Source organism: Sarcophilus harrisii, chromosome 6, assembly GCF_902635505.1.
Source record: "Sarcophilus harrisii chromosome 6, mSarHar1.11, whole genome shotgun sequence".
In the NCBI taxonomy this organism is placed as follows: Eukaryota; Metazoa; Chordata; class Mammalia; order Dasyuromorphia; family Dasyuridae; genus Sarcophilus; species Sarcophilus harrisii.
The window spans coordinates 118,928,649-118,952,029 of record NC_045431.1 but is presented as its reverse complement, the minus strand read 5'-3'; the positions used below and the strand labels follow the sequence as shown (position 1 = coordinate 118,952,029).

At 34.1% G+C, this 23,381-nt stretch overlaps 1 protein-coding gene across 43 annotated transcripts in view; it reads left to right on the top strand.

Annotated features, from left to right (window-relative positions):
* SORBS2 (sorbin and SH3 domain containing 2) overlaps positions 1–23,381 on the top strand; it is a 423,285-nt gene that overhangs the window by 372,518 nt on the left and 27,386 nt on the right. For 28 of the 43 annotated variants that reach the window (XM_031943203.1, XM_031943204.1, XM_031943210.1 and 25 more), the window contains 6 exons: positions 5,753–5,841; positions 8,449–8,495; positions 15,678–15,792; positions 15,896–16,024; positions 17,266–17,469; positions 21,671–22,462. In XM_031943203.1, coding sequence (XP_031799063.1) covers positions 5,753–5,841; positions 8,449–8,495; positions 15,678–15,792; positions 15,896–16,024; positions 17,266–17,469; positions 21,671–22,462 — 1,376 coding nt within the window. The remainder of the gene's footprint in view (positions 1–5,752; positions 5,842–8,448; positions 8,496–15,677; positions 15,793–15,895; positions 16,025–17,265; positions 17,470–21,670; positions 22,463–23,381) is intronic. The other 15 variants (XM_031943230.1, XM_031943232.1, XM_031943231.1 and 12 more) reach the window with 1 other exon arrangement.

The window sequence follows — 23,381 nt, the reverse complement described above, 5'->3', positions numbered from 1 at the left end:
GGTATTTTAAAAGGGCATGAATAATGGTGGCAACAGTGCAGAAGGAGGGACTAAATAATGAGGGCAAGAAGGATTTAAATGCTCACTTTGTGCCAGGCACTGTGCTAAATGTGAGGGATACAAATGCAAGCAAAAAGAAAATCCTTAACCTCCAGGAATTTATATTCTAATAGATAAAAACAATATGAAAAGGAAAGGAAGGGATGAAATTTAAGAGAAGTTGTAGATTTTGAATCAATAACTGATGATTGAAAGTCAGGGGATGGTAAAATGAAAAGAGTTTAAGATGGTTCCAAGATTTCAAACTTGGGTAATTGGAAGAATAATCAGGTCATCATCAGAAATAATAAGTGGGGAAAAGGATAAGTTTAGGGAAGAAAATAATAAATTTGGCACATGTTTAGTTTTAGGTAGCCCTAGGACATCCACGTGGAAATGTGTAGTAGCTGTTAGCTGTTGTCATCATTATCACTGTCATCATTGTTTTCATCAGAGCAGGACCTAAGCTAGGGAAACAGGCTGAGGCTAGAAATATAGATTTTGGTGTCATCTCCATAAATATAATAGTTGAAATAAGAAAATAGACAAGTCTGAGAGAGAAGGATGCCGGGGGAGAGAGAGACAGACAGACACGGAGACACACACACAGAGACATATAGACACACACACACAGAGAAGGGGGGAGGAAGGGTGGAGAAAGAATGGAAGGGGATGGGAGGGGAGGGAGAGAGAAATCTAAGAACAGAGCCTTGGGATACCTACGATTAGAAAGAAAGTATAGAAAGAGAAAACAGTAAAAAGAATTAAAGTTTCTAGAAGAAAGGGGATAGAGAACAGTTTTATTTAAAACTGAGGAGAATAAATGCTGACCAAAAAGAATTTTTTTTGGTATTGCTGTCTGGTAATTAAGAAGTCCTTGGTGAACTTGAAAAGAAATATTTTAGGATCAGTAATGGAAATGGAATTCAGATCCAAGGAACTGAGAAAAGGCTACTAAGGTAGAGGTGATATAGATTATTCTTCCTTGAAGGAATGTGTTAGATGAATACAAAGAAGTGACATGGGCTACAGAGAAGTAACAGAATCATTAGAAAGAAATTTTGAATTTGGGATTTTTTTAAGATTAGGGGGAGACATAAATGTATTTAAAGGTATAAAAAAGTGGTAAAGGAGAAATTATAATTGTAAAGAAGAAAGGAGAAAATAGGATGAGGAGCATAATAAAAAACTGGGAAGAAGGCTTCTTATCTTCCAAAAGCAAGTAGAATAAGAAAAGTCTAGTTGGAAATAAAGTGGAGAAAGGGAGGTAATGTTGGCTGAATAACTTTAATTTTCTCAGTATTATAGGAGTGAAGATCATATACAGAGAGAAAGGAAAGTAGAAATCGGTCAAGGGACTTGAATGTTTAAATTAATTAAGGACTAGTATTAAGCAAAGCCTTTTCAAATCTAGAAAGTTATATTTTAATCAAGGTCATCCTGAGTGGTATGTAGGGCCCACTGCACAATATGTCTACTCTGAATGGGTTTTTTTAATGCATGTGAAGTCGGTCAGACTTAAAGGAACAAGGTGAGTCTTTTAAAGACAGCCCAAGTGGTGTAGAAATGAGAAAAAATATGTTATCTTAATCATTAGGGTGGAGGAGTTGTTAATGGAGACTATCCAAAAAAGAGAAAAATTTGTTAGTTATTTAGGGGGTCTGGAAGACATTAGAAAGAATACTTGGGAATTTTCCCAGCAGATTTGTTTTCCTCATTATGTCTCATTTTATCTAAAATTAGTTTACATTCTTGATTCAGAAATCAGCTTCCACAAAAAGTTTCCCTCATCCTGGACCAGAGTTGACCTTGCGTTCTTAGCAATTATGCATTATGTACCATTTATGAATTGTTCAGCCATGGGAATCCTAAATTACCATTTACTGAGTTATGTTCTGAGGTACTGCAATCTGCCTGAGGGATGACAGGAATAGCCATAACAACGAAATCACCGATTTTCAGAGGAATGGAGACATTCAATCACCAAAAAAAGAAGGGGCATAAGAATGACAGCACTTTAAGTAGTCCATCAGCTAGAATTTTTAAAGGGCCTATGGTGTGTCAGGCATTACATTAAACATTGGAAATACAAAGAAAGGCCAAAAAAATCACATAACCCAACTGGTACAAACAAGTTATATACAGAATAATTGGGGGCAGTGTCAGATGAGAATCACTAAGATGTGGGAAGGATTTTTTACAGACAGTGGAAATTTATTTGAAGCTTGAAGGAAGGCAGAGAAGCTAGGAGGCAAAAGTGAAGTGGGAGAATGTTCCCAGCAGAGGGGGAATGCAGTGAAAATGCTTGGAATCTGGAGATGGACTTTTATATGTGGAAAAAAGGAAAAAGGTCAGGGTTTCTAGATCACAAGAGTCCACAGAAGAGAGTAAGGGAAAAAAAGATTAGGAATGGGCCAGTCTATGAAAGGCTTTAAAAACCAGAGAATTTTTTTCATTGAAAAGTTTAAAAAGTGCTATAGAAATGTAAGCTTTGTATTTAATGTGCAAGGTTTTAGGATGATATTAACTGGGAAGGGAAAATGTGCTACATATGGATGATAATCCATAATCAAGAATTAATTTTATTCACATCATTCTAAATTACAAATAAATGAGAACACATATTTATTTCACTGGAAATTTTGAATCATTTATGAAAGCAGATATAAATGTATCATACATAGCACAGATAAATCCTGTGTTCCCAAGTAAATAGTATATGCATATGTATACACAGTCACAGACACACACACATACACACAAAGAATTAGTTAAGTGGATCCCTGGATAGAGTACCAGGGTAGAGTCAGGAAAACCTGATTTCAAATCCAGCTTCAGATACTTAGTAACCTTGGGCAAATCACTTAAACCCTAATTATCTCAGTTTCCTTCTCATCTATAAAATGAGCTGAAGAAGGAAATGACAAACCACTCCTTTATCTTTGCCAAGAAAACCTCAAAGTGGGTCTTAAAGGGATAAACTGAACAGCAATAATATATACATATGTGTGTACAGTATGTGTGTATACATATGTTTGCATGACATATATTTGCTGGGTCTTAAAGGGATAAATTGAACAGCAATAATATATACATATGTGTGTACAGTATGTGTGTATACATATGTTTGCATGACATATATTTGCTGCGAAAACTTGGTCATAATTCAATTTTCCATATATGAGATACTTTTTAAATTGATTTCAGTGCAAGGTACCATGTTAGGTGTTAGAGATGCAAAAATGTACATTATTGACCTTGCTTTCAAGGAGGCAATAATCAAATAGAATAGAAAAGGAAGAATATAGGCAAGTATTAAGTAAGATGCCAGAGTTTAGAATGTGTTAAAGGCAAAATTCAGCGTGCTCTAGGAAATTTCTATAGATTCAGAGAAGATATAGACATCAAGAGAAAAATTTAAATTCAACAGGTCGGGGAGCACTTATTACCTCTTCCAGCCCTCATGGTTTTTGTACCATTGTGTGGTAACCCTGACATTCATTCCTTCCTCTAGCATATCTTCAATTCTTCAAACCAAGGCCATGAGAATAATCAGACAGAATGAGATCGAACCTTTTTCCTATAACCCTCACTTTCTGACTTTGTTAGAGATAGACTATTCTGCAAAGAAAATTCATGATCCCCTTGTTCAACTTGATATAACTCTATGGATTTTTCTTTGCAAAGACATTTTTCTTTCTCCAATGTGTCCCTATTTTACAGCAAGAAACTGAGGCATATAGGGATTAAACCCAAAGTCATACAGCTAGCAAGCATCTGAGATCAGAATCAAACTCAGATCTTCATGACTCCAGGCAGACCAGTATTCTTTACACTTCATCACATAACACCTCTTGGATCCCTTTGAGACAATTGAGACTATTCCCTTGTCACCAAAGATTTTCTGAGTATAGTTTGATGCCAAGTCACCTGTTAGCTTCCATTTTATTTAGACATATAAATAGTTTGGATATAGAAATAGAGACAAATTCCTTCTCCCCCATCGCTACATTCCTGCAGATCAAGGTTCAAAAGACAGAAAAGAAATAACTGAATAACCTCTTGGTTTCATGGCCCTGTTGATGGTACAAGAGTCCTTCATAGTTTATCACTATGTAACTGCACCAACTTTTCTACATTGATAAAAGAAACCAGAAAACACTCAAGAAAGAAATATCAAACCACTCTAGAATCTTTGCTTAGTGAACTCTTAGATTTGGTTTAAGAACCATGCTTTTAATTATCAATTAAATTCAATTAAATTAATATTTAAACTGAATCTAATTGTTGTTAATGCTTTTTTAAAAGAATATATCATGGGACCCCTTTGATTGTCTGGCAAAATAAGAACCTTTCTCAGAATAATGTTTTCATTATAAAATAATATACATAAGATTACCAAAAAAAACCCAGTTACATTGAAACCCATTCATCAAAATATTTAACTTCATAGTTTCCAGGTTAAGAATTCTTTAAAGGAGTCAGAAAATATATGTACATATGCATACACACATATGTACATACATACCAACCATAGATAGTGATATATGAAATTATAAAGAGACTATAATATATAAAATATGTGTAATATATATGACATATAAATATGTATGTAAATTACTTTAACTGATCACTCTGTACCATAATATTCAAATAATATTCCTCTAGGGCCTTTCTTCAATTTCTTCAAATTTAGATCAGATGGTGACTTCATTTTTAGTGTTTCCTGTTAGTCAGAATAGCTGAATTTGCTAATAAGGTTTTTAAAAATAGTCTGTGAGGCCTTGAGGGAAAAATTAGCAACAAAGTTTTGGAACACTTAGCTAAATTTCCCTTGCTGCTAAAAAGTTTTAAATAATTTCCCTTGTCTTTGCAGGCAGTTCTTGGAACTGCAGAACATATAAAGATCATGCTAAAAACTACCAGTACTCAGAGTTCTTATCTATAAACCAGCATGCTCATTTGGTGCTGAGGTGAATGGAATAGGCCAAACATTAGCAGCCCAATTAATTGTTGAATCAAATTAAGCCCTTGGGTTTTTGTTTTTTTAGATAAAAATAGACTTTTTAACAAAAAATTACATCAGCTGGGCACAATGGAATGTCACATGTAACAGGGTGTTACATCTTTGGAAAATACATTTTAAAAGGCTTGATCATAATCTCTTCTTTTCAATTCTTTCTTTTATCATCTATTTCTTCCCATGACCAAGATTCTAAATTACTGTATTTTAGCAAAATGTTCCCAAGGCCCTTTGTTTTGAGTATAACCTCCAAACTTTTCTCTTCTAAGTCCCCAGTAGGCTCTCTAATGTTGACATTAGACAATAGACAATAGACAAATATTGGGATCTGAAATTCTACTACCATTAATCCAGCATTTTCCTATATATTCATATATTTTCCCAAGCCATCACTCAGAAACATAAGAATCATTTTTAGTTATGCCATTGTCATTCAACATTTTCCCATTTAATTTTTGTGATCTTTGGTATTTTTAACCTGTTTTCAAGCATAATCTTCTTGTGAACTGTATGTCACAAGTTTGTAATTTACCTTTGAGTTTTGTACTTTTGTTTTCAATTGTGTTGCACATCTAGTTATGTTTCTTATCTTTTAGAAAACAATCACTCATCTTGAGAAATGGTTGAACTTGTTTACTTTTTATGCTAAGCTGATAATCACCATGTACTTACCATTGTTCTTTTCAATAGAGCAAGAGTCTCCTAGAAGTTATTCATCAGCTTTCACTGACTTGGGTCGAAGTGCTCCCAGAGAAAGAAGAGGAACTCCAGAAAGAGAGGTAGTTAAATAGTAGGGTCAATGAGACAGCAGGTATGAAAGTGCTCCAGAAATTTAAGGTGATGTATGTGTCTCTATATTAGGTTAAGTAAGTATCTTAATGTAGTTTAAATGAAGTCTCAGGATTCCAAGGTGCAATACATGGACATTTGTAGAGTACCACAAGACAAGATTCAGTAGAGAGAAATAAAAGCAAACTAGGTTTATTAAGGGGAAATATAGTAAGAAGGGGCAAAGGGGATGAAAACAGGATCTGTCCTAGTATGGTATGTGGCAGGATGGGGTTCCAGAATCAGTAAAACTGACTGGTTAAATAGAACCAAGTACTGGAGGGGAACCTGGGTCTCAGATGCAGGTCAAGCTTCAAGGATTGGTTCTGATTCATGCAGAGGGTGGAGAGAATGATTGTGTTTAGAAAACTGGCAGCTAGTTGATATTCAACTCTCTACCAATTGGCTGTTACCTTTTTTTGTCCGGAGGATTTGTACTCTAACTGTGGATATCCTTAGAATAAGAGAGACATAAGGAGGTTCAAATATTGTCCTATCACATCCTCATTGTGAGACCTTGGGAAAGCCTCTGAATTTCTCAATATATATTCTATGAGGTTATACAAATTGAAGAGAAGGTTTTGATCTTCATGGAAAGAATTTCCTCATTTAGCAGTTGACAATACCAATGAATTCACAGGCTCACTCCCCATCCATCCATAAACCATAAATATTTGTTGCGGTTATACTTAAGGTGAGCTATCTAATAAATCACTCACTGAATGAGAATATATCTGGAAATTAGGCAGGAGAAATGACCCCAAGAAATTTGTGCTTATTTCTATCATAAGAAGAGTGAGATGTCAACCTTGGAGGTAGACTATAGCTTCAGATGTTAGCCGGGAACGATAGGTACTTTGAGTTCTGATACTAACCATATCTAGTTTTCTGCCTCTAACTACTGAGTCATAGAGTCATAAACTTTCCACTTATGAATTGTTCATTGTGTTTGCCAGGAATGACCAGAAAGCACTTACTGCTTTTTTCAGTGAGGTGTACTAAGTCACAGCGAAATATCCTTGGTAGGTGACTTAGGTACAAGTGGCTGAACCCTAGGATGGTTCTGAAGTTTGGCAGTTTGTGATGGGATTAGAGGATAATTTGAAAGGACCTTGAGGACAAGAGCCATCCCAGAATGTCCTATTTTAGCCAAGACTGAGCTCTTAGTCTATGTGGAGGGCAGTTCAAATGTCAATCTCTATGAAGGTCCAGTTTAGTCTGAATCCCATTCCCATCAAAGATGATGAGGGCTGGGTACTAGCCAGAAGACAGCACAGTGGATAGAGTATCATGTCTAGAGTCAGGAAAATCTAAGTTCAAATTCCACCTCAAATACTATTATTATCATCATCAAACCTATCCTCATCATTCTTTCTACTTCAAAATGATGATACTTTCAGATGTCCCTATAGGACACAGTGTGAGACTGTGAGACCCAGAGTTTGATGACATGACTAACCTAAAAAAAGCTACTCCCCTCTCCTTTTTTTGTTCTCCTAAGTACTTTTTTTTTTTTTTGCAAATGACAGTTCCAACTATTAGAATAACTAATTGCTAATTTCTTAATCACCCTCAATTAAAGAGAGATATTGAGAGATATTAATGCTTTTAGGGTTCATATCCTGTCCTTTTAAGGTTTTATTTATACCCTGATTCACTTCAGAAGAAATATAGACCTGGTCCCCAATAAAAAGTATTTTTGTAAGTATTAAATCTGCTCTGCCCTTTACGGTTTTTTCATCCTCAGTTCAAAAATGAATGTATCTTTTTTGAGGAATCTCATAGGGAAACAATGGAGAAGCCAAATGAATTTTTTCCCACTTACACTTTTGCTAGTTTAATACTTAGTGTACTATATCCTATAAAATAAACATATGGCCTCCATTTTTCCTCTCAATAACTCCTTTGAAATGTATTTTAAAAAATTCCATTTTTTTTTAGCCTTTTGATTTCACGTCTGACTCTTCACTAAATGCCTCATGGTTTAGTGAGGTACTTGGTTTATTGCAACACTTTGCAAGTTAAGAACAAGTTTATCTGGTACTGCTACTGAGCTAAACAACCTTCAGCTATCAAGCCAGTCACAGATGAACTTTCTATCACCTATGCTTATAGTTAAAAGGGTGCTAGATTTGGAGTCAGAGGATCTGGATTCAAATCCCATTTCTGCCATTTATGATCTTTATGACCTTGGACAAGACATTAAACTGCTCCATGCCTAAACTTTCCTCATCTGTAAAATTAGTGTTAGACCACTTGGCCTCTAAGCTCTCTTCTAGCCTTATATCCATCATGCCATGTGATCTTCAGTTCAGGAACCAGGATAGTCATAAGATATTGAATCTACTTGGTTTCAGAAACTAGTGAAAACTATCTGATAAAGCATCAAAGAGTTGTAATTGACATCTGTGGAGGAGAAGGTCCCTAGTCGTGAAACTACAGACCTTTTGAAGAACTGGAATCTCATCTGTTTTCACTGGTGTGAAATTGATTATCTAGCTGAAAAAATAAAAATCCATTATTTTAGGTCAGTACTAATTGTTTACCTTTTATTTCAGAGGCTGCCAGCCAGAGCTGTTTATGATTTTAAGGCCCAAACATCTAAGTAAGTAGTATAATTATTTGCCACATAAGATTTTGAATGCTACAAAAAAAGAAATATTGTCATAGTAGAATTTGTATTTAACAAACCTGTCTCTGAAACCCATTCCAGTAAATATTTTATTAAGATTTTATTTGATAGTTCATCTGCTTTATATTTGGGGGTCATGAAAAACATCTGGATATGAAATACATCAAACAGGTTTGGAGTCTAGCAAATAGAAAAGTAAGAAAATAATTCAAAGGTTCATGGTCTCAAAAAATCTCTGTACAAAATAATCTGGCTCATTCTCCTATAATTAAATTTTAGGACAAGGTAGGCAATCTTTATTTTTTAAAGTGACTTATAATTAAGTGCTATTTGGACAGGTATGCATAGAGTGCCTGCCATATGAAAAGCAAGGGATTTTGAAATGCTGGCAAACATCTGCAGACCCAGACCAATGGCCAGTGTGGACTGCAGGCATATTGCAAAGATACAAGAAGATGATGCATCTCATTGAGCCTTGTTAGTTGTGTTCTATCTTCTCCATTTGGAGTTTTCTTGTTAAGGATACTAGAGTGGTTTGTCATTTCCTTTTCCAGCTCATTTTGCTAATGAGGAACTAAGACAGAGTTAAGTGACTTACCCAGGAACACACAGTTAGTAAGTGTCTTTGGTTGAATTTGAACCCAGGTGTTCCTGACTCCAGACTGGTGCGCTATCCATTGTGCCACCTAGCTGCTGTGGGCAGATACTGGTCATGGCTTGTTATTCGAGGGTATTTCCTAAAAGTTTACCAAGAGGTATTAAGAAAATACATGCTTTCTCTTTCCTTCACCACCTTCTTCATGTCCCTTCCTCTTTAAAGGGGTTCCTTCAGTCTTTTCTTGATACTGCCTTAGTATCTCTTATTTTCCTGTACTTGGTTACCCAAGTGCCATACACTCTTAGGGATAGAAGGTCATTTATTTGGAGAGATGACTACTCTAAGATACCTTCCAACTCTAAATCCTACTAATTCCTCAAGTAAAGCTAAACCTAATCCAGGGAGGTGCCAGGGAGAAAATAATTTATCTTCTTTTAAAAGTCTCCAGGGCAATTAATAGATCTCATAGCCAACCAGAAAGTCCATTCTAATATTTAACAATTCTCATAAGGATGGAATTCTTTCTTTTATTTTAAATCCTTCCCTGTAATTTTGTACTATTCACAGTAGAGATAGGACAGATGGTTGCTATTCCCTATATGTTTACATAACTGAGACTGAAATACTGTGTCCTCCCAGTGTTAACACTAGTTCATCCTTTAGTCCCTCCTCATCTGCATCATGGGAAAAGTAATCAAAATATTAAACAAGGGGATCTAAAAATGAGTCTGCTGGAATGTGTTAAACAAATTGAATTAGGATTAAGCTTTTATTTGTAAGCCACAGCAGGGTGGGATGGATAGTTAGCTAGCCTGAGATTCAGGAAGACTTGTGCTTCCTGCTGGTCATATACTCTATCTTCTATAATGATGGATAAGTCACTTCAACTCTCAGTGCTCCAGGTAATTTCCCAAAGCACTGGTTGCTAGATAGGTACTGACCCTATCTGTAAAGGGAATATCCTTACCTGGAAATCCTTACCCCAAAGATATCATGCATGCGCATGTGTGTGTTTTAATCAATTCTTAAACCTGGAATCTGGCTATTTAGAAAAGGATTAACAAACAAGACGATATCTGAAGAGATTTTTGATGATATCTTAACAATAAATTTCAATTCAGTAAATTGTAAACATCTACTCCATGTACACAAGATCCTGTGCCACTCACTAAGGAGATCTGGAAGGAAGGAAGGAAAAAAAGAGAGAGAAAAGAGACAAAAACAGAGACAAGAAAAAAAAAAAAAAGACACACATACAGACAGAGACAGATTCAGAAAAAAAGAAACAGAGAAGACAGAGACAAAGAGGACAGAGATAAAGACAGAAACAAGAGAGAGAAAGGAAACAAACCAACTAGCTGTCAAGAAACTTATGTGATTAAGTTAATATAACATAGATAAGAAAACAATAAGATAACATAAGTGGGGATTCAACCTATACACAGATAAGGTAATATAAGATAATTGGAGAGAAGGTAATATAAAATAAACTAATAATTAAGAAAATAGGGAAAGGATTACCATTGTAGATAGAATCTAAGCTAAGTCTTAGAAGTCTTTCTACCTCATTTTACTAATAAAAATACAGATTAAGAGGAGATGATAACTTGCCCAAGGTCACACACACAATAATAAGACCAGGATTTGAACCCATGTTCTCCAACACTAAATCCAGGGGGGTTTTTGCTCTTTGATTTGGCCTATTAGAAAAAAATTTTTTTTTCTTATACGTCAGTTTTATTAAGAAGAACTAGAGACATTTTTATCAAATTGGTTTTTTTGCCAAAAACATAATAAAAAGATATTGCATTACATTATAGCTTAGAAATTTAAAGAGCTATTCGTCAGCCAGCATTTATTAAGTGCTTACTATATGCCAGGCTTTGTGCTTATCATTGTAAATAAAAGGAAAGACATTTATTAACATTTATAGGAAAAACTCAAACCCACTTTGCTAATTTGCATTTAAATTACTTTAGAGATACTACTCTCTGGCATTATCTGTCTTAGTACTATCTAGGAACTGGCTTGTAAAATTTAATTTTTAATTATATTTGAACTTTAATTATGTTAAAATCTATAGCTGACCATTAAATAGGAAACCCATTAGAGAATCATCCAGAACGTGTCATTTGAACCAGTTAGATTGGAATGATAAATATGTGGTTTAAATTACCCTAATTATTCTTTGATAATCACTGGGTTTTATAAAAGCAATCATTGTCTTTCTATAAAAAGATTATTAACCCATGATGGCCACAGAATTAGTCATTTGGAATGGAAAACCCTTTCTATTCAATTACATTAAATAACTCTCACCTTTATGTTATGGAGCTTTAAAAAATCCATCCATACTAAAACAAATCTTGTTGATTCTCAATGAGTATCTGAAGTGCAACCCTATGTTTAATAATGATATCATTTTTATGTGCCCTTCCCCATTATTTAAAGATAAATATAAGAGTGTCACGTGACTACATTGTTGAGTTTGAAGAGTCACAAACAACCAGATTGTTATTGGGTTGTTGTTGGTTTTTTTTTAGCTTATTTTATGTCATGGACCTCTTTGGCCATCTGGTAAAACCTTCTTATGATCATATTTTATTTTTTAAATATGTACAATACATAAGATTACAAAGTAATTTCAATTACACTGAAATATAGTTGTTGTTGTTTTTTAATTCCATGAACAAAAGATTGATAACCCTTGGTTTCAACAAAGTATTAGGGCTGACTGACTGACACCACAATCTCATGAAAAATTAATGCTACAGAACCAAGAAGGAAAGAAGAAAGGAGGGAGGGAGGGAAAGAGGCAGGGAAGAAAGAAGGAAGAAAGAGGGAAGGAAAAAGGAACAAGATAAGGAGGTAGGGAGAAATGGAGGAATCCCTATTTTATAGTTGAGGAATCTGCAGACAATAAAATTTAAATGACTTGCCCAGGGTTACAAAGCTAGTAAGTATGTTAAGTCAAATTTGAACTCAAATCTTCCTGACTCCAGGTCCATTCTTCTTCTAAATGGAAACTGTGTTTAATAAGAATGATGGCAAAGAGAAGACTCTATGTTTTTTAATATTTTCTGTATGAAAAAAAACAAATGAGCTGTAAAGGATTTTTTCCTTCACCTAATCTGAGGAATTTTAACAAATGAAAAACTGTTCACAGAGTGGTATCTTATCAAGTTAGGATGACTTCCAAACAGATAAAGGATAGGCTATTACTTATGAAGGATTTCTCATGAGGTCAACTAAAGCAGCTTAAAGAAAACACCTAATTAATCTTATTAAATCTTGTTTTTTAAAAAAAAATTTCCTTTGGCTCTGCTGTTTCTTCAGGCTTCCAAAATTGCTCTTTCCTTCCATTAACTCCAAGACTTGTTGAAGGCCAAATCTAATCAGGCTGCTTTCTTGTCCTCTCTCTGCAAGTGAAATTTTTCTTTCCAAGGTCAGAATTGACCTCCTACCTTCCAGTACCATCAGTCATTCAGTTTTTGTCCTCAACTTCTCTGTTCTCTTGTTTTCAGTACTATTGCCTTCATTTTAAAAATTCTCCTTGCCATTGGTCTTATTGGCCTTATGTTATCCAAGTTATTCTCCCTCTCAACCTTTCCTATCTGCCGCCTTCTTACTATTCTCATTACTATTCTCAAGCTGGAGAAATCATTCTCTTAGCTTAAGCAATTTTTAAAAATCCTTATCTGGTTTTGCTGCCTATAGTTTCTCAATAGAATGTGGGTTTGATTTATTTATATTGATTAGCTATTCCAGTGGCTAGGGGAAATATGTATTAAGATCTTAATATGTGCCAAATACTATGCTAAGCAATGGCGATACAGATATTAAAATTATAACTGTCCCTGTCCTCTAAGAACTTATATTCTAATGGGAAAAAGAGTGCACGTAGGACAGTGGTGTTTAGATTGAATTATAGTTTGGGAAATCACAAATATGGAAAGAAAGCCATCCATTAACAACCCCCATTTCCAGATGAAATAGTACCAATGTAGATAGAGAAATTGATTGACCAATGATAGATAGATATGCAGATTTAAAAATAATTTCCAAAGAAAAATGGAAGGAAAAGGAACATAGAGCTGCAGGTAGAAAGTATTTGGAATAAACATGAAGACCATGTTCCCAGGGAGTAGAGTTGAATGGCTCTAGGATTCACATTCCTAACGATGGCTTCTGGTGTTCCAATTTTTAGAGAATGGAGCAAAAAAAAAAAAAATAGCAAGAGTAGCAAGATGTTTCTACGCAATATTGTAGAACAAATCCTTCCGAAAGACAGCTCTTCATACTTCTGCTCAGAAACCTTCGGTGCCTCATTGCAGATTACAGAGCTATAACCAGACTCCTCATCTAGCTATCCAGAGCCCTCCATACTGTGGCTCTATGGAATGCCTGGACATTGAAAACAACAAGGGCTTCCACTGCATCCTGGGCCATTGCCACTCCTGACTTTGGTGTTGCCATTGGACTGCTATGACTTTGGAAAAGAAAGGGAGGCTGACAATTTTGTGCATTTCTGTCTCACTTAAATCCAATTCACCCATGATATCACTGGTACTTAAATCCAATTCATCCCAGGATATCATTAGTACCTAAATACAGTTCATTCCAAGATAGCATTGGTCCTCTTTAAAAATGAAGGAACAGACAAGAATAATGACAACAGCCTTGGCCAATCTCTCCAACTTTCTCTTCCTATGAGTAGCCCTTGTTTCTTTGAAACCGGACTATTTGCTACTCTACAAACTTCACTAATTTCTATATTTTTCTTCTTACTATATATTCAATTCATTTCCTTAAGGCCTCATTTAAAAATTACTCCTTTCATAAAACATTTTCCAATTCCAAATCTCCTCATAATCTGACATAGTCTTTGTTAACTTCTGAATCCCCACTGTGCCCATAGCATTCTCCTATGATAGGTGGTACAATGAATACAGCACTGGTTTTAGGGTCCATTCAAATGCAACCTCAAATACTTACTAGTTGTGAGATTTCAGGCAAACCAGGTAAACTTTGCCTGTCTCAATTTCCTGCACTTCCCTGGTTAATTGTGAGAATCTAATAAGGATCTGGCATGTAATAAGTGCATAATAAATGCTTGTTTCTTTCTTCCCCAATCATGGTACACACTTTATTTTGCCTTGAATTACAGTAATATAATGCAGAATTGGGATTTGAATGATTCTATCAGAGGGAAATACTAGTGAGGGAGAGGAGGTCTCAAAAAACAAATGTAAACTTGACCTGTGGAGAAGTTTCCTAACAATTGGTACAACACAAATTAAAACCGACTGCCTTGGATAATTATCATTGTTGGAGATCTAGCAAAGGCAGACCTCACTTATTGACTATGTCATAAAGACCATTACTGTTGAGGTATAGTTTGAACTAGATGACTTCTGGGGGCTGGTCTAACTCTCTGATTCACTCTTAGTCCCTAAAATACCTAGCACTGACTATCTTGCAAATGGAAAAAGAATACTGGATTCAGAGTTGAGAGCTGACTTTGGGCAAGCCATTTAATATGTGGGGATTCCATCTGTAAATGTGAAAAATAACGTTTGAACTATTTGCTTTGCTTGTTGTAAGAAATGTATTTTGTAAATCTTAAAACACAATGTAAATGTGAGCTGCTGTTATTAGCAATAGATAATAAGTGTATTGAGTATTGAAAAACTGAAAACCGAAAGTAAAAAAAAAAAAGTTTTGTGAAACATTCAGGTTTTGAAAGAGATGGAAAGCACAAAGAAAACAACATACAAACAACATACAATCTGACATTAAATTAAATATGATATGTATATTTCTTAATGAATTGTGAAAGAAAACAAAATTAAAGGTTTCAGCACTTAATTTATGTTACATAAAATGCTTTGCAAACCTTAACATGATGCATGTTTGTATATGTATATATATATATATATGCATGTATGTGTGTATATATATATATACACACACATATATAAAAAAATGCTAGTTTTTATTAGCAACTGGATATTAGATTAGTGTATTTTATGTGTTGAAAATTTTATTCTGACCCTGATGTTTACTTATTAAGCCCTACTAGCCAATTAGATTTTCATATGTATATCATAATAAAATATGTACATGTATGTATATGCATGTATGTAGAGGTATGTAAGTAGAGGTATGTGGATAGACACATATGTGTGTATTAATCTCACTGAGCTCCTTGAGAGCAAGGACTGTCTCTTGCCTTGTTTTTTTAATTTCCAGAATTTAAAAAAGAGCTTGACTGTGTTGGTTAGGTATTAGTTGACTAACTAAAAATACCTGAGATGACATTTTGGCATTGTGTGTGTGTGTGTGTGTGTGTGTGTGTGTTAGTGATATAGTTGAAATAATGTCTAAAATGACTTTTTCTAAAATGATATATATGCTTCATAAAGGGAAATGCTTACTTATCTGATCTTGCCAGTGTGTTAACATTGGACAAATTATATAAAGGTTCAGAGAACAATGATATGAATATAATCAGTTATAAAACTAAATATCTAATGATTTAAAAATGTCTATTGCAGGGAATTGTCATTCAAAAAAGGGGACACTGTCTATATCCTCAGGAAAATTGATCAAAATTGGTATGAGGGAGAGCACCATGGACGAGTGGGGATATTTCCAATCTCTTATGTAGAGGTTTGTCTATTCTCTTTTACTCTCAGATTAACATGCAAAGAGGCAGATATCCATTTGATGCAGAAATAACACTTATTCAGCACAAGTAACTTTTTCATTTTAGAAACTCAGTCCTCCAGAAAAAGCTCAACCTGCAAGACCACCACCCCCGGCTCAACTTGGAGAAATTGGAGAAGCTATAGCCAAGTACAATTTTAATGCAGATACAAATGTGGAGTTATCCCTGAGAAAGGTATTAAACATTTCTCCTAATTAATGAATTCAGTAAGACTGGTTTATTTAAAATATAATCCAGGTTAAAAGTTTTATATCAATATTAAATTTATCTAAATGTCAAAATTCATATTCACACATCAATTTAACCTATTTAAATATTCACTAATTCACATTAATAATCTTAAATTTTAGACCCATGAATTCTCATTATTCTATTTTCGTTGAAATCTATTAAAAGTGCAACAACTCAATAAAGTGAATTTATTTACATCATTGCAAATCATTGTGCAGTTTGTTCTTTTGGCCCTTTCCCCCCTTATTCTATAATCACTTCATATAAATTTTCTCATGTCTCTATGAAGTTTTTATATTCATCATCCTTTAAAGCACAATAATATTCCATTACATTGATATACTGTACTTTATGCACCCTTTCTCTAATTGCTGGACATTTAATTCCTAAATTTTTAATCATTCCTTTCTAAAAAACAATGAGTTTTCTTATCATTATGCTTTACTAGTTTTAGTGTCTTAATTTGCATTCTGATTATTAATGGTTTTAATCATTTTAGAAATCATGGTTGGTATTTTTTTAGAAATTGTATTCATTGCACCTATGTTTATTGGAGAAATTGTCTAATATGTGGCTGTGCAAACATATCTATAAACACATATATGTATATATACCAATTCCCTACAGATTTTGGATATGCCAGACTTTGGTTTAGGGTGTGATGCAAAGATTTTTTTAACATATAAATGTATGATATATAGGTATATTTTCTGATTTTAGCTGCATTGATTTCATTTATTCAAAATTCTTTTTAAATTCTGCATAATTTATATTTCTTTTTTTTCTTTATGTCTTTTTGTCCCTTTGTCTGGCTATAAAATTTCTCCAGCCCATAATTGTGAAAGATACACCCTTTCTCCTATTTTTATGTGACTTTTTAAGTTTCAGTTTTTAACTAACTAGAATTTATCATAGCATAAGGTTATAAAAGGCTGACCTGAACCATTTTTCAGACTTCCCATCATTTGGTAATTTGTGCTTTTATGTTTATTAAGCACTTAAGTTGCTGCATGTATTGATTCTTAATCCTGATTATTCAATGTCTATTCAGTCTGTTCTACTTACTTGTCTATTTTTGTCTTACTTAATATACTTATATTGATACAATATATTTAATAAATACTTTATAACAGAGATTATAATATAATTTTTCTAGTTATACATTTTGTACATTTCAATTACAGGGAGATAGAGTCATTCTTCTTAAAAGAGTCGATCAAAATTGGTATGAAGGTAAAATACCAGGAACCAACAGACAAGGCATCTTCCCTGTTTCCTATGTAGAAGTCATCAAAAAGAATGTCACAAAAGGTGCTAATGATTATCCTGACCCTCCAATACCCCACAGCTATTCTAGTGACAGGATACACAGCTTAAGTTCAAATAAGGTAAGAAGAAATAACTTGATGATAGTACAATCTTGAATAGATCCATTTTACATGGGGAAAGACTGGTAACTTAAAACATATGGGTCCAGATCAATTATTTATATGCATAATAACAATCATTACATTATGTTATAATATCAAGTATCCTTGTAAAGTAGGAGTTTACATATATCTTGGTTATTAATATGGATTTTCTTTTGTTCTCCAAAACATTTTCCACAGACACCAGTCTTGTGACCAAGAAAATTGCCTATCAAAGAACATGTGGTTACTAGACTGAATTGCAAAAGTTGTTATAAACAAACAGGCAGAGACACAGCTGTTGAAATTGTTAGCAAGTACTACTTGTACTTGTTAACTCATGTATTTGAATGGAGATGTTCTTAGGTCTTTAGAAACTTAATTTGTTCATTCCTATAATGAAAACTGTGATCCAAATGTAGGGACACACATGGTAGAAGTAGGATAAGAGACCTATTTCATAGCTTTACACATTAGAATTTTATTTTTGTTCTGCTACATTTTGGGTTTTAGTCATAGAGAACTTATTTTGTTCATTGATGTTTATGTTCAGCAAATTCAATGCAATTCAACATTGCTAAGTCTATAGAGTGCTTAGAGAAAAAGGTATTGGTCAAAAGATGGTCATTTCTTGCCTCAGGGAGGAGGAGCAAATGTGATAAACACAAATTATATTAATCTCCAAAATAATGAGGCTCAAATTTGAGATGGGGTGGGGAAGGGGACATGAAGGCCTAGTGGGAAAAGATTTTTTTCCCTAGAGGGGGAATTCAAGGAAGTCTTAATGAAAGAGTTGAGTTGGATTTTCAGAACTAGACAAGCATTCTAAAGGAAGAAAAGACATCCTAGAAAAGTAGCATATGTGAATGAAGGAAGGAGAGTAATTCTTTTTGGCTGGAGCTTTCTATCCGTGACAGGAAGTGATAGGATGGGTAAAATGGTGTCAAACTTGAAGGCCAGGTGGAGAATTTCACTTTTATTTAACAAAAAAAAGTAGGAATCCATCAAAGTAAACCAGTGGAATGGCATGACAGTATCTATAGAAACAGAAAAAATTCTATGGAAGATCTGAAAGAATAGAGGAAGAATAGGATGGGGGATAAGTTAGAGGGTGGGTTAAGTTAGAGGGTGGGGATTGGAGTGAAGAATTAAATGACTGCATGTTCCCATTATTTTTGTCAGTCAGTCAAAAAACATTTATTAAGCAACTACAATGGCAAACCACTCCAGTATCTTTGCCAAGAAAATGCCAAATGGAGTCATGAAGAATCAGAAATGACTCAACAACAAAAAAGCAACTACTATATGCCAGACACTGGCAGCTCAGGAATTTCTAGCTATTTTTCATCACCTCCATCTATATAACTTAACCTTCTCAAAGAATTGAATCTAAGACACTCTTAATATTTCTCAGGTTATTTGATTGTGGCTATAATTTTGGTTAAATAATTGACCTTCCATTTTTCAATAGAATTAAGATTCAGTAAATGATGTGGGTAAAAAAAAAAAAAATACCTAGTATAATTAAGTTGATCTTTTTTATAACAGGAACCATGGAGAGTGGAGTTATTATCCTAAGAGAAACATTATCCTGGAGAACAGGAATAAAGAAATTGGAGAGAATTTAGTTTAACGTGTACCTATGACTGGACTTTAGTCACAGAAAAAAACTTTCTTATGTTTGATAGGATTATGAATGATGGAGTTTAAGAACTTTATCAGTTAAATTTTAGTTTCTGTTATCTATTCCAAAAAGTTGTTAACAGACTTTATCTTTCTTAGTACACTAATCCCCAACTATGAAAGAAAGAGAAAAGGTAATACTCTGACTAAAAACATAAGTTTTTCAATGTAGGAAATAGGTATATTTGCTAATGGAATTAGTTTCATATGACTGTTTTTAAAAGGAGAAAAAATCATTTCTGTACACAGATTCCATTAACATTTATTGTCTTATAATGTCTTAGTCAATAGCAGGAAAACCAAAGGAGAGAGAGACCAAGATGGTAAGGAACTTCAAGATCAAGAAGAGGATTAAATTAAGAAACTGAGGGTATTTAGCCTGAAAAAGAGAAAACCCAGATGGATATGACCGCCTTCAAATTTAGCTGAAGGAATGTCATATGAAAGAGAGATTAGATATTTTTTTCTTGGTTCCAGTAAATTGAAATAAAAGTAATAGAGGAAGTTGTCAACAAGTTAATTAATGGCTTGATATAGAAGAAAAGTTCCTACTTTTTAGTTATTCAGAAGCAGAATGGGCTTTATGAAAAGGCAATGGATTCTCTCTTCCTGAAGGTCTTTGATTTAGAAAATTAAAAACTACCTAGGAGGGATTGTGGAGGTGATATTTGCTAAGGTGTGGATTAGACTGGATGACTTGTGAAGTCCCTTCCACAGTGAGGTACTATGATTTTTATGTCATAATTTTTCTTGAATATTTTCTTCTTTGAATTGAATTGGTTTTTTGCTGAGGCAAATGGGGTTAAGTGACTTGCCCAGAGTCACACAGCTAAGAAGTGTTATGTGTCTGAGACCAGATTTGAACTCAGACTTTGGGGGTAGTGCTCTATTCACTGTGCCACCTACCTGCCCTCATTGAATTGTTTTGAGGCTTTTAAAAATCAGGTTTCAGTTATTTTCTTAGATTAAATTTTTAAAGTTTATATGATTAGAAATTTGGAGATTCTTTTAATAGATTTCTTAGTACATTTAGAAATAAAGCATGTTCAAAAATTCTAAAATATTCATAAACTATTGTTTGAAGAAATACCTATTGAAAATTTCTTGAGTTGCTAGGTTCCAAAAAAAATTCTGTTATTTGTTGACCAACCTACTATTGATGAACCCTTTAGACTTAGCTAGGTTAATGCTTCTCTTGAGCTCAAAGTCTTTTCAGGGTAGTAAGGACCTACCAAAGGTTCAATTCTCTGAAATGTCCTTCAAGAGCTAAGCATATCTATGTATTAAGGAGGCATCAAAGGACTTTAATGAAGATCATTCTAGATTAGACTGTTAATATTTAGAGTAAAATAAGATAGAGTGAAAGAATTAAATCAAGTATATTAAGGCACCCTTTCTCTTAGAGAATACTATACTCACAAGATGCAAGAAGCTTAGAGAAAAGCCACCACCTACAGTAAATAAAATATGACACTAAATTATGAACCAGAAAGTACATAACTAAGACCTTTCTGTAAAGTATTTTATTAACAAATTCAAAGTACAGTAAAAAGCTATTCTTTATCCTCAGTTAAGATTATTTACAAGTACAAAATTTGGCATTTTTTTCTTTTCCGTGACTACTATAAAAAAAGTAACTTAGAACAATATGGTAGATGCTTCTAGAATTACTCAATAATTTGTGTTGTTATAAAACATAGTCAAAATTTATACATGACATAGTTAAAATCAAAGCTATATTTTCTTTGGTCTGAATCATATAACATAAGAGTACACCTCTATAAAGAAGTCTCAAGTTCTTCCCAAGAGAACACTCTTGCCATTGTGGGATTCACCTCAATCCCAGTCACATTTCTCTGTTTTTGATTTTTTTTTTTTCATTTATAATCCTTTAATGTACAGCTACTTCTTAAATGTTTTAGAATATGTAAATTAAATTACATTAAATTAAACTAGCATCAAGAAGTAAAACATATGCTTAATAAATTCATCTTTTATTTCAACTGAACAAGTCTAGTCATGGTTTGAAGAAATTATTTTAGATTTCTTTTTGCTTGGAATACTTAATCACCATACTAAAGATTAACTCAGAAGAGACTAAATAGTAAACAGAGCTCTGAAGAGTTGGTTTAGCTTTCTTTGTGAACTCTGATTCACATCTATCTTGCCTTTGACATTTGTGATCCCATCCAAGGCTGATAGAATTTCACTTTTCAAATAACTTTTCTGATTCATATACTAATGATTTCATGCATTTGCTCTCACTAAAATATCTTCCTTCTAATCCAAAATCTGACATGGGGATTTTTTGGTACAACATTGCACTCCTTCTACATCTCTCTCTCTCTCTCTCTCTCTCTCTCTCTCTCTCTCTCTCTCTCTCTCTCTCTCTCTCTCTCTCTCTCTCTCTCTCTCTCTTTCTCTCTCTCTCTCTGTTGTGCTACATTATCTTTTCTTCTTTCTTTTTTTCCTCCTATATTTTTGTTCATGTGTAAAGTTGGCTTACAGTGCATCCTGCCTTCCTTTCATGTCACCTTGCCCATATTCTAATAAAGGGGCTATAGAAGGAGTCACCAATGAATGGTTATCACTGACTATGGGGTTTCTACCTTCAAGCCCTCTGACCCCAACTCCACCTCCTTTTCCTGACAACTTCTTGGATGAATTAGAAAAGCTTGAGGCTTTAACCTTCCCAACTGGCCAATCCGATCCAGGAATCCTAGGGAATAACAGTGCTCAAGTTAAGGCTAACCCTTCCATTACCAAGACATGCGATCCCACTGAAATGCCATCCTATCTGCCACTTCTTTCTTCTTCTGGTGCCACCTCACCTCTAGCTTCTCAGTTCCATGATGCAGAGTTAATTCAGGATTATACAAAACCAGCTGAAAAAATTTGTGCAGATTGGAAAGAGATGAAAGGTTCTCCCACTAACAAAGAAAAAAGAAATTTTTCAAAAATTGGAAAGGTACCTGAAGTCCTGGGTGATAAGGTTGCTACTTCAGTCCAGTATAATGTGGGTACCTTATCCCAAACACTCCCTGTCATTGAAGAAAAAGAAGAGGACTCTTGTGATGAGTTAATGTCAATCATCCATGGAAGGAAGCCAAAATTTCAAAAGTCAGATTTCTGTCAGTATGAAGCTGATGTTACAGAGGAAGCACCAAGGCTATACATAGAAGAGGAAGATGAGGAGATGAAACATGATTGCTTAACATCTCCAGTGACAATTATAAATGATCCTAGGATATCTAAGGAAGACTGGAGTACAGCCAGTACAAGTAAAGAGGTATTTTGATTTAGCTTATTAACTAAAGAACTAACCCTTATAATTAGATTATTCCATTTTATAATAATTAATATTTAACACTTATTAAGCATTCATTTGGCACTAGACATCAAAATGGACAAAGACTTCATTTACCTGAAAGGTGTTACCTAGTAAGGCAGAGAAGGGATTTTTGTAGATCAGAGTACAACACTTATGCTATTAGATAAGATGGTAAAAATACAGGACATTCTTTAGCCATTTGCCTATTTGCTTTTTACTTCCATATCTCCAGAAAGCAACTTACTCATTATCTTCCAAGGATGATCCTGATTGCCTTCTAATTCTGACTCTGCCACTGGGCCCATGATTAAAGTCCTCCCATCAAGATGCCCAGTGCATTCAGTGATTCTATATTTGCATAGAGAAAAAAAGGACACAACACATATACATAAGAAAATGAAAAGAAATTTGGTGATGTGGAGACATTAATTGCTAGAACCTAGGAATGAAATCATGTATATGATGGTATCCCAGCTGAGAGTTGGGGGAAATGAGGTAGTCTGAGAGATAGAGGTAAGGAAGATTAAGATTAAAAGACAGTCTCTGACTTTAAGGAGGTTATATTCTATAAAGGGAGGTGGGACACATATACAACTAATTCTAATACAAGTTTAAATGTGAACTTGGGAAAAACTGAAATCATAGGAATCAAAGAGGTTGGACTAGATGTTTTCTGATATCCCTTTCTACTCTAATCATCTCTGAATCTACTGAGAAGCTTCCTAAGAGAGAGACACCTGAATGCATGTACTAGAAGAGAACCTCAATGATTATTTCTAAGCTTAACCAGCACCTTCTATATTCATTCATAGTTAACTCTGCTTATAGTAATCATTCATATTGCTAATTTTCCTAGTCTTAAATTAGATTTATTTTC